General features: G+C 40.3%; 1 protein-coding gene across 2 annotated transcripts in view; it reads left to right on the top strand.

Moving 5' to 3' along the window:
* The window catches only part of LOC134660799 (neuroligin-4, Y-linked-like), a 113,815-nt gene extending 103,295 nt beyond the window's left edge, over positions 1 to 10,520 (top strand). For both annotated transcript variants that reach the window (XM_063516595.1, XM_063516596.1), the window contains 2 exons: positions 8,648 to 8,806; positions 8,882 to 10,520. In XM_063516595.1, coding sequence (XP_063372665.1) covers positions 8,648 to 8,806; positions 8,882 to 9,737 — 1,015 coding nt within the window. In that variant the 3' untranslated portion in view covers positions 9,738 to 10,520. The remainder of the gene's footprint in view (positions 1 to 8,647; positions 8,807 to 8,881) is intronic.
* Positions 10,521 to 12,387: the final 1,867 nt, after the last annotated feature.

Here is a 12,387-nt window from a genome sequence, read left to right as displayed (position 1 = left end):
ATACTGCTCTTTCTCCATTTTCACAATTTTAAGTTCACGCTTTCACTGAATCGCTGTCAAATGAGAAAAAAACAAAAGAATGCTGTTTTTTTAAAAAAACTCCCACCTCTGAAAAATGGCTTAAAACGGTTGTATAGATATTTTCGGCCCGTGATATTAATACATTTGGAAAACGGGTACTTATCAAACAGCCCTCGTACAGAAGGTGAGAAATGACTTCACCCTCTCTCCGAAGCCGACAACCTAGTCCCAAATCCTTCAGCAGGGTGCTGAGGGGATTCAGAGCTAGGCAGAACCATAGGGGACTCAGACTATCACCCTGAAATATTCCTCGCTCAATCCTTATAAAATCCTGCGGGCCAGGCCGGTCATCCCCGCCTCCTGGTTGACGAAGGACTGTGGTCCACTGCCTCATACACGCGCTTAGAAAGGCTCTCAAAGCTGCATCAACTTTATACAGCTCTAAGACCCTCCCCAGCCATGAATGAGGCACCGAATCATAGGCCTTCTTATAGTCAATCCAAGCAGCTGAGAGGGCACCTCTGTTCCGCCGGATTTGTTGGCAGATGGTCATGTCTATGAGGAGGAGCTCTTTAGTACCACGGGACCCAACCCTACATCCATTTTGAGCGGGGGCCAAAATATTGTTAGCGACAATGTGCGCGTTGATTTTTGTTCTCAAAATGGATGTAAGGAGCTTATAGAGTGTAGGTAAGCACGTGATGGGTCTGTAATTCTTCGCTTCCGTGGTACTACCGGACTTATAGAGCAGGAAAGTGACACCAGTTGTTAAGGAAGGTGGGAGAGAACCAAGCTCGACGGCTTGTTGAAATTGTGCTGCCAAGCACGAGTGCGAGCATCGGAACCATTTTAGCCAAAAGTTGTGCAATCCATCCGGCCCAGGCTCGGAGGAATAATCATATGGAGTGGTGACACGCACTAATTTCTATGTGAAAAATTCTGCCGTTTTCGGCGCGGGGAGCGAGGAACGCACACAAATAATGTAAACACTAATGCATTTTTCGCATGCGTCGCTACACACGCACACGACAAAATTATCAAACACTAGCATAAACTATATTCACACAAATACAAGAACAAACACAGACAACCCCGTCCGTGAACGAGATGATGTCAGTTCTAAGTAAACGTAGAAGTGCGAGGGACTTGTCGATAATATTGTCGATATTTTATTGACTGAATTTTAACTGTCTGCTTTAGTCAATTATAACCATCAAAAACATTACATGTAAAAAGGTGCAAGTCTCGCAACGCTTCTACTACAAAAAAGTTTTGAGATTTAATGCTAATGTGAAACCAAGTCGGTTATTTTAATCAGTGCCAGGGGGTGTTAAAACCGTATCAATAAGATATCTTTAATTTGTAATAAGTATAATGACTTGGCCATCGCACGGCTGCATAATGACCTAGGATCATCGTCACCTACTAAAAATAGTTCTAATTGAACATAACGCTAGCACAGCTAGCGCTAATTGCAGTTTGAGCATTACACATATTTACGAGTACGGTACGGTACGTACGTGCGATACATTATGTGCGATTGTCAAGTCATTATATCTTATTGATACGGTTTTAACACCCCCTGGCACTGATTAAAATAACCGACTTGGTTTCACGTTACATCTCAGAACTTTTTGTAATAAAAGCGTTGCGAGACTTGCACCTTTTTACATGTAATGTTTTTGATGGGATCTCAACTCTTTTTGTAGACAGTCCTTCTTTTCGGGTACTCATACCCATACTATGTATACACATATTATCATAACTAAACACATCTTTATTCATACTCACATCGTACATACATCGTAGTGTACCTTTACCTACTATTTGTAGGAACTGCAACAGTAACTTTGTAATAGCATATATTTATATGAAATTACAATCTTACTTATGCAGTTCTTAGATTTTTAAAACGTGACTGATATTGCAATATTTTTAGGTTTTCGATGGCTTGATAAGCTGAAAACTACTTATGTTTAAAATTTATTGCATCTTTTGGAAATCTAAAAAAGTAAATCGAAATAACAATATATTTATAATGTTCATATAGATTTTATCGATATTGGTTTTTATGGTGTCCCATCGCTAACTACGGTAGAGTGATACCAGAGTAATAAATTAAAAGTGCCTATTTATGGAAAATGACGGCAGTAAATACCTTAAAATAAATAAAATACAATACAAATATTGGACATGTCAAATAAAAAATATAGATTAGATTAGATTTTAGATTAGATTAGATAGATAGATATACGATAGAAACTAAGAGAAAAATGAATTTTCAATAGGGTAGGTGCGTTAGTTTTCGTCCAGCTCTAGTTTTCGTCCACTTGACGAAATTGAATATAAATCTACATTGCTGCACAAATTTGGACTTAATGCAATCCTTAATGTCGAGACAATATATCTATCTACATAAAAAATGTATTTGGCAAGTAGCAAATTAAATATCAAATATGTTGTTTGCTAATCTGTCATGTGGTCGAAAACTAGAGACTAGAGCATGGACGGACACTAGCACAATGGCCCTATATCGGTAATATCACGTTATTTATGATTTATACTATTTATTTCATTGACTGGATTATGTTGATATAAAAATAAGGTGTTATATAAAAATAAAGTGTTATATAAATTATATAATAATAAGCAACGCAAATTAGAAGTTAGGTATACCTAATGAATATTTAGAAAGTCTTCTTTAAATATTACCCTAAATTAGATCTAGTACCATGAAGTGGTATCACTTTCAGATTGACAATGTTTTTTAGTTTTTTGCTAAATTAGTGCACTATTTGATAATATTGTACTTACATATGAAAAGAAACGTGTTCTTTAAGTACGCTAGATGTTTCCGATCGGTTTTTACAGGAGAAAACGCTACAATTCGGCATTTTCTGCTCCTAACATTCCACTTAGACTGACGTTTACTGAATGGCGTATGACGTATGGCAACTAGTTTTATATAACCTCCTTGACCGGCGGCCGCCGACTTTTGGCAGAGGGGAACGCCTGTTAATGGCGGTTCCTGTTGGTTTATTATTCCGAGGGCCCAGGACTTTTCCAGTTCTGGGCCGTGCGGATGGCACAACTTACGTCATCGCGGGTGATAGTGACTACCCCCATAGGTTCGATGGACTCGCATTCACGCTCGACAACATTCATCCAACCCCCCTCGGTGTGTCCGACAGGCACTGACCAGATGCTACGCCAGAAGTCAGTCATGACAGTAGGATCCGGCGGCTGCGTGTCGGACTCACGAAGGTTGGTTTCCTCCCACTTTCGGTACACCTTCCTTTGGTCACTCTGGAAAAGACGATTCTGCTGGAATCGATCCACACGCTCTCTGTAGCGGCGAATACGGTTTGCCCATGCATAGACTTTCTGCTTTAGAAAGTCGATGCGCTCCATAACGTTGGCCATGTAGTCGCGGGGCCTGATATCCGTCCCCGCGAACGCCTGGTTTACAAAGCGCATTACTCGGGGGCGATTGTTGCCCCCCCTGAAGCAGATCAGCTTTGCGATAAGAGTCCTAAAGGAGCTGATACGTCGCTCGATCCGTATTTGCCATGCGGGGGCACCTCCGGCGGTCCTAGGTGCACGTTCAGAGTCCGGAAACTTGACTCGTGCAACACGGCACGCCGCGATGGCTCCGCAATACATGATCGCGTGCGTATCATCTAAATCTTTACTAGTCCGTAGATATGGCTCTAGTAAAGCATTTAAGGCTCCCATTAGCGCTAGATTGCGTCTATTCATAGGCAAACGTGGTAATCGTGGCCTAGTGTTGGGAGTGGAGCGATACTGCGTAATCGCCTCATCCAGAGTCCTCCTCAGTTGCTCATTGGCTGTACTACTCACACTCTGCGCGATCTCCTCCTCGTCGGCGTTGAGATCCACCCGCGGTACCCTCGGTGCCCGGTCGGGTGCGGGCACCGGATTCGGCGACGTCGCGGGCGGGTCTTGCGCCGAGGTGGAGGCCGCGCAAGCAGAGAGAGCCTCCAGGCGAAGCCGATCAAGTGTCGTGTCATCCAGCCGCTTTAGCCGCTGAATGACGCGCACCTGATCCGATAATCGCTGCTCCGACACGGTGATGGTGGGTTCAAGAGCCTGAAACAGAGGCAGTATTCTTGAACGATAGGCGGATAGTTGTGTTCCCCCCTCTGTAGCCCCATAATAGGCGCGCATGACATTCTCGTTCATTTGCCGAGTCCATCGCATGCGTCGCATTATACCACCGGCAGTGGGAGCCGTGGGCGGGGCAGGATGTCCCGCAGGCCCCAAGCGTGCCGGCAGCGGTGGCCGCCCTCGTCGCGCAGGTGGTCGTGGCGGCGGCAGCGGCGGCCCGCACTCGTCGCTCGACTCGCTGGTATCGGGCGCAGTGGCGAAATCATCGCCCGATTGCGAGGAGACGGATGATGATGCGGACGGGGGTGGTGGGCGTGCGTTTCGTGGGGACGCTAGTTGAGCTCGTGTTTTGCTTCTTGTTTGCATTTTCGTTCGCTTAGAGAGTTTTGTCGTACATGTTGAACATTATTTTCCATGGTCGATTATAACCCGTAACCGTATATATATATATATATAATAGTATGTAGCAGTCTGGGGTTATATTTTTTGCAAAATTAATGTAGAAAGCAACATGTAAATACAAAATCTAGAAAATATCTTAAGAGATTTTACAAACACACGACTGACGTTGACAGCGTCATTTTTTATTATTATTCTCTTTATTTATTTTAACTCTTAGGCTAGGTTATTTTATAATATGGATATAAAAATAAAATACAAAAACACTTACAAAAACAATACAAAATACGTATAAACATATTATAAAAAACCTAACCTAGGGTGCCGCCAGCAGCGGGGCAAGGCCCAAGCTGCCGGTGGTCAGGGCTGCAGAGAGAGGAACCGGCGGACTATCCGCGCCGTGTCCAAGATCACCGCCTTCTGCATCTGACCCTTGATCCAACCACCTAGCGAGAGTCTCTCAAGATGTTGGTCGAGACTCTTCGCTATTAGACCGTTCGCTGAAACAACTATCGGGACAATGATCGTCGAATCAACATCCCACATGGCGGTTATCTCGTGAGCCAAGTCTAGGTACTTACTAGACTTGTCCTTCTCGGCTTTCACGAGATTCTCATCATGGGGGATGGTGATGTCAACGAGCACGGCCCGGCGCTGCGATCGATCTATTATCACAATGTCAGGCTTATTGGCTACAATAGTCCTGTCAGTGATGATAGATCGATCCCAATAGAGCGTGGCACGACCATTCTCGAGAACTTGCGCAGGTGAATACTTGTAGTACGGTACTTCGCGGTCCACAAGGCCGTATAGAAGAGCAAGCTGCTGGTGAATAATCCTGGCTACGAGATTATGTCTGTGCAAGTACTCGCCGTTAGCAAGATGAGAGCAACCGGAAATGATATGCCTGAGTGACTCTCCGGGACGGCGGCATGCCCGACAAATGTCGACCGTACCGTCCTTCAGGATATATTTCCGATAGTTGTTCGTCATCATAACTTCGTCCGCAATTGCACAGGCAAAACCCTCGGTTTCTCCGAAGAGATCCCCGAATCGTAACCAGTTCACCGACGCGAGCAGGTCCACATCGGGTCCCGTGAGGGCCTTGTAGAACCGCCCGTGTAGCACCTTACTCTCCCATGCCGTCTTGCGATCCGCAGTACTTAGTACCACAGGTTTGCGCCAGTTCTCGTTTGCCAAGGAGAGCGGCGTGAGGTTCCTGTCTACTGCCACCACATCACGATGCATCCCACACTGGTTGTTAAGGAAATAATTCCTGAGATTGTACACCTCGCGGTTGTGGAGATCCTTGGCGTTTAGGAAGCCTCGGCCACCACATTTCCGTGGGATGTACAATCTCATAACTGACGAGCGTGGGTGTAGCATGCGATGCGCGGTGAGCAGTGATCGGACCCTCCGATCCAGGGCATCCAGCTATTATTTATTATTATTATTATTGTTCTCTTTATTTATTTGAACTCTTAGGCTAGGTTATTTTATAATATGGATATAAAAATAAAATACAAAAACACTTACAAAGACAATACAAAATACGTATAAACATATTATAAAAAACCTAACCTAGGGCGCCGCCAGCAGCGGGGCAAGGCCCAAGCTGCCGGTGGTCAGGGCTGCAGAGAGAGGAACCGGCGGACTATCCGCGACGTGTCCAAGATCACCGCCTTCTGTATCTGACCCTTATTATTATTCTCTTTATTTATTTTTGGTCTTAAGTTAGGTTATTTTATAATATGGATATAAAAATAAAATACAAAAACACTTACAAAAACAATACAAAATACTTATAAACATATTATAAAAAACCTAACCTAGGGTGCCGCCAGCAGCGGGGCAAGGCCCAAGCTGCCGGTGGTCAGGGCTGCAGAGAGAGGAACCGGCGGACTATCCGCGCCGTGTCCAAGATCACCGCCTTCTGCATCTGACCCTTGATCCAACCACCTAGCGAGAGTCTCTCAAGATGTTGGTCGAGACTCTTCGCTATTAGACCGTTCACTGAAACGATATATCATATTATTATTATTTATGGTTGATATTTTATATATCTCCTTTTACAAGGGTTGTTTGTTTATTATGCGGGCCATGGCCAAGCATAATAAAATTAATAATTATAGGGTATCATTTATGGTCGACGAGGTTAAAAACTTCCTAGTTAACCGGCATGTATTTAAGATTGTGGCTTTTTGTATTGTGTATATGAAGTAAGAGGGGATCTGTAGGGTTTTTAGGCTATTGTTTATGGTTTTGGGGACTACTCCAGTTGTGGAAATTATAATTGGTACTATATGAACTGTATTAGCATGCCATTGACGTCTGAGCTCTATTGCCAAATCCTTATATTTTGTTAATTTTTCATTGGCTGTTGACTGCAGATTGTGTGTATTTGGATTATTATTATTATGTAGGTAATAATCAAATATTGATTAACTGCTAATTTTTTTACAATATCAAAAGGTTAGTTTCGGAAGAAGTCTGAAACATGAGTTTTCTTCAATGCACATTGCTGAGAGTGATCTGAAAATTCTTTTGCAACATCATGCACTTGTCTTCTCACCTATCACCTTCGATTAACTCCTTCTTTTCAGCAATAGTCAAGCATTTATACTTTTTAGGAGTCGTAACTAACACTAACTTTTAATCTGTACACATAACCAACGAAAAATACCCAACCAACCAAATAACCAACGACGAACTTGTACTTGTCCCAAAATGTGCGGTCTATTATTACCTCTGTGAGGTCTGCAATCTGATAACTTTGAATTGTAGAGTGTTTGACGCCTATGAGTTCGAATTAACGCGTCGTTTTGCTACTTAGCGATGATTATTTTTGTTCGAATTACCAAGTGCTTAAAAATGTATTGATTTATTTCGAAATATAAAGAGATGTTCTAGGGAACTCGTGATAACTTCGAATTATAGAGAGGTTCGAATTATCGCAGGTTTAAATTAACAAGAGTCGACTGTACCTATAATTTCATTACTTTGTCATTTCGTTAGAATCAAACCTCTTCAAAGATGACTGAAGTACCTATTGACAACTGCATTTTCCAAGAGATTTAAATCTACACATGCTTATTTGAATAACTACGGAAACATGGCTTTTTCTAGTGAAACAATAGGTCGTGGAAAAACTTTAAATAGACAAAGTCGGGAAATTATATTGTGAACGTATTCTGTCATATTCGATATAACTTACGAAATGACGGTCAACAGTAGTGATTTAATTCTCTTTGGGTCAACATTTAAGTACCTATGACGGAAATATACGATGTGACGGCTGAAGTACCTAACTGGTGTATCAAAATCAACAATTCAACGAATCGTAACTGGAGTGCTAAAAGAAACTGGTACTAAAAACTGTCCATCATCAACTGAACAATCCACCTCGTCATTACCTAAACTATCCACGTTCATGACACCGGGACTGAAGCGACCAAGATTACCACCAAAAACCAATTTAGATAAATTCGATTACGATGTCATAAGAAGATGCATATATAAATTTCATTTGGTACACAAAAAATTGCCGACGTTAAAAGGAATAGATGAAGTTTTAAAACGTAACAATAAACTTTACAGGTTCTATTTAAAACTTCATTATGGACAATCGTACGTAAGTTAGGCTGTCGCTGGAATAAAACACAATCAAACAGACAGGTTGTCTCATCGAAACTAATGACATTAGATTAAAACGGACGCAATATCTTAATAAATTAGAAGAATATAATAATCAGGCGCGGCCTCTATCGTGTACACCGATGAATCCTACATTGATAGGTCGCATTCAACACCAAAGGCTTAGATTGATAATTCAAATAAAGGATGTAAAGTGCAGCATTCATTCACTTTTTTTGCAATCAGTACTTAATGTAGCTGTGTGTGTAACCTTTCACCTCAGCTCTCGTGGAACTACCAATACATACTTCTCCACTACATCTATGTATAGTCAGCATACATAAATATGTATGTGCTAAGCTAATAGTATTGCTGACTGAACTACCCAAAGAATATTTTGTAATTGTTAAAAGAGTTTCCACCTGTGAATGTATTCTTATAACTATAAAAACAATGTCTTATTCAGGAATCCTAATGAAGCTCAAGAAAGTGATCCCATACGCGCAGGAAGACAGGAACGGGCAAGGATGAAGAATATTGAATGGACGGCTTATGAGGCTGTACACAAGAAGTATATTAGCATCGATACTAAGTCCAAATTGAAAAATCACTACCGAGCTCATAGGTTTGTTATTATTATTTACTAAATAGAAAATAAACGATTCCAAATGGAGATAAAAACATTGCTTTTCGTCCACAGGCTTTCATTCTGGTTGAATCTAGTACCAGACCTTCACCGGCCGGGGGGAGAAGATGTTCCGTCGTCTCATCATCAGCTTGATAATGACGATCCGTCTCTACAACCCACTATAAAAACGTATAGCCCGCCGCTTAAGAAAACGACTGATTTAGTCCTAATAGATACAGCAGTTCCGACTAAGTTACCTATCCTCAACCTAAATAATATAACTTCTCCATTAAATTTTAATATTATTGGAGTAAATGCTCCAACCCAAAGTACTGTAGGAGGTACAGATGTTCATAAATCAGAATCACCTACAAACTCCCCGCCAGAAGACGGATTTGCAGCATATTCAACTGCATTAAGCGTGACTATAGCTATAGGGTGCTCATTATTAATTCTTAATGTTCTCATATTTGCGGGCGTGTACTACCAAAGGGACAAAACAAGAATGAATGGTCAAGATGCTCACACGAATGGCTCACATTTAAAGAAACGGGTTGAAAATGGTCAAATGCCTAATAATATTTGCGGAGATCTTGAAGGAGCTCTTACTTATCAAACGAGCCTCAAAAACGACCCGGCAACAATACTAAGTCACCACCATACACATTCTCATCACCAATTGCCTCCGCCCGAATTTGCAGATTTGCCGAGTAATAATGTTACAAGTATGGCTACATTGCCCCGCGCACCACCTCCACCCAAATTGGGAAAAAGCAATATAAATACATTAGCCAGTGGCCAGTTGCCTGAGAATCAGCCTTTGCTGTCTGCACATCAAATGCAAATGATTAACACCAGTACTTTGACTAAAAAAAACACCCAGTTGAACTCCAAGTCAAACGTGACGATGGAGGAGCTGCGTGTGTGACGCCAGCGCGCCTGACTGCACCGGGCTGGGAGTTGCAGCGATGTGGTTCACCACGACGAGATCGTGTGACTTGAGCCGGACCTTCTCAAGGGTCTTACAGATTACATATAGTCTGACGAGATTATCTCGGTGCCACTTTGAAGGTGAATCATTTAACTTGACTGACTGTAAAACGATGGTGACATAGCGTAGTGTAAATCAATGCATCGTGGAGTATATTTATTACTGTAAAAAAAAACACATAAGACGTAGTAAAACTACAGTGAAATAATAGTGCTAAGGCACTGGTGTAGTTAAGTTAAAATTCATATTTTAATGTTTGTAAATATATGTAAATACTAAGCCCTATTGGTGTGTAAATATATATGTCGTAGACAGTTCAGTGGCATATCCATCCTTATAACAACTATTTTAATTATAATAGGGTGAGTTAGTACTAATGATTCTATGGCGTGTGTAATAGTGTTAATTTCAGTCTTTTATTAAAATAATTCCTTAAATTACGTTTTAATTAACGAATTTTACATATTAAGGCAAACATTTAATAGTAGACTGAAATAACGACTAAGTGAATTTAATAAAATAACATAGTTTTAATAGAGTCGATCATAAATATTTAAATGTTACAGAACACCAACTTATTGCTGCTATAAACTAATTAGTAGAAGCTGTAATCGATTTGTCACTACTAAGTTAATGTAATAGTTGTGTAATCGTTATCATATTTATATGAGCTGAATTAGATATTAACCGTAGAAACAGAATTTCCAGATAATTACTTTTTTAATTATCGGGCGTATCTACATCATGTTAATTTATTTGGACGGATTTATAGTAATGACAACAACTTAAGAATTAATTGATTGCATACATTTTGCCTAATATTTTAATATTTCTTAATAGTTTTGTAGCTTATATACCCCCTGAAGGTTTGTTTACTTATTATTATAATAATTAAAAGAAAAGTGAATAGGCATGATGCAAATGAAGTGTAGAAGCTGGCCCGTTATTGATATTTTAGTGATATCGGGGTGTCTCGTTAATTAGTTCTTATATTGATGCGAAAGTAATGCACACGTGTCTATAACAGATTATGATGGGCATTAGGGTGGCCTATAAATTGATGTACGTGGTCCAATAAATCTGTCGTAACCCGGGCATCTATTTTAAGAGAATTGATGTCGATTTGTGCAATGTAGTAATGATAATATGTATGTCAAATTATACTCTACGAAAGCCCCACAAACAGGACATCTCCGGAGCGCAGTCGGAGAGGCTCGGCGGTGTTTGAAGCGAGAATGTGTGTATACATAATTATGTAGCTACCGTTTAATACTCCCAACAGCTTGTGACTCGCAATTGGATACTTTACTGCAAGGGCCTGCCATCTGGTTTAACGTTGAAATTACCCGCAACGGACATAGTACCCGCGGATATTTTAGCGCCACCTTGCACCACTTTGATAAATGTGATATCATTGTGTTGGGGATTGTCCATTTATCACGTCATACTAAAATGTAGGGGTTAGGGAGTCAGAAAAAAGGCACGAATGATCACTATGTGGTAAGCAAGGTCTAGACAAATAACACGCGTATTTTTTATCGGCGGGTTGTATAATGTATATATACAGGATGTTTGGTTGGTACATCGTTTGCCAAATTAAAATGGCGGATAGGTTGAGTCACTTTCTATCCTCTCATGCCTAAAAAAAATTTCTAACTTTTTTTCACCTCTACGCACGTAACTATTTGTAATTTACGAAAAATATGCGTAAATTCCTGATTATTAACTAGGTACTTACTAATGTAATTGTTGGGTTGCAAGTTATATACCTTTTTAAGTATCAGGGTTTGTACTTTTGTAGTTTGTACAATCATTAATTAATGACGTACAGTCAACAAATATATCGCATTAAACTGTCCATGGAGTGTATCTTCGGCGCATAAAAGAGTATTTTCACAAAAACATGCATATTTTGTTTCTACGGTTAATAACAATTTTTCTTTGTTTCTGAGATAGACGGACCAATAGCTGTAAATATGTAAATAATTTAAGATAATCCTGTATCAGGCAGTAGAAGTTCCCGTTTTATTTTACATTTAAGTATTTAAATTGTGACTGAATTGAAGTATCTCATCGTAGTACTTAATAATAAAAATAAAAGACAGAGTTCAATATAAATGCACTATTATTTATTATAATTTTTCTTAGCGCCACTTGCACCATTCTACTAACCCGGGGTTACCCGTTTAAACCTGGACTTACCATGGTTACCGGTACAATTTGACACTGAGTTAACAGTTTAACCGCTTAACCTCGGGTTAGTGGAATGGTGCAAGTGGGCCTTAGTAGGTAAATCATTTTCACACAGCAGAAAATTTATGTTCGGTATCTTGTTGCGTTACTGCCTTGCTAACTGAGTTCAAAGAAATGTAACTTTTTTACGCGTCTGTTCTAAACACGCAAATTCATCATTCTTTTTATGCGGTTATAACGCTAAATTCATTTAAGTAACATATTTATACGGAAAAAGGACGCTTAATTTTCCATCTACCGGGTCTTTACAGAGGTACCTATTACGCGTAAATATAAAGGCACAGTTCGTGTTAAATCGCAATCTTACTAAAATACTTTATGGAAAAAAAAGAAA

The sequence above is a fragment of the Cydia amplana genome, chromosome Z (genome assembly GCF_948474715.1).
Source record: "Cydia amplana chromosome Z, ilCydAmpl1.1, whole genome shotgun sequence".
NCBI lineage: Eukaryota > Metazoa > Arthropoda > Insecta > Lepidoptera > Tortricidae > Cydia > Cydia amplana.
This window is presented reverse-complemented; position numbering and strand designations above follow the sequence as displayed.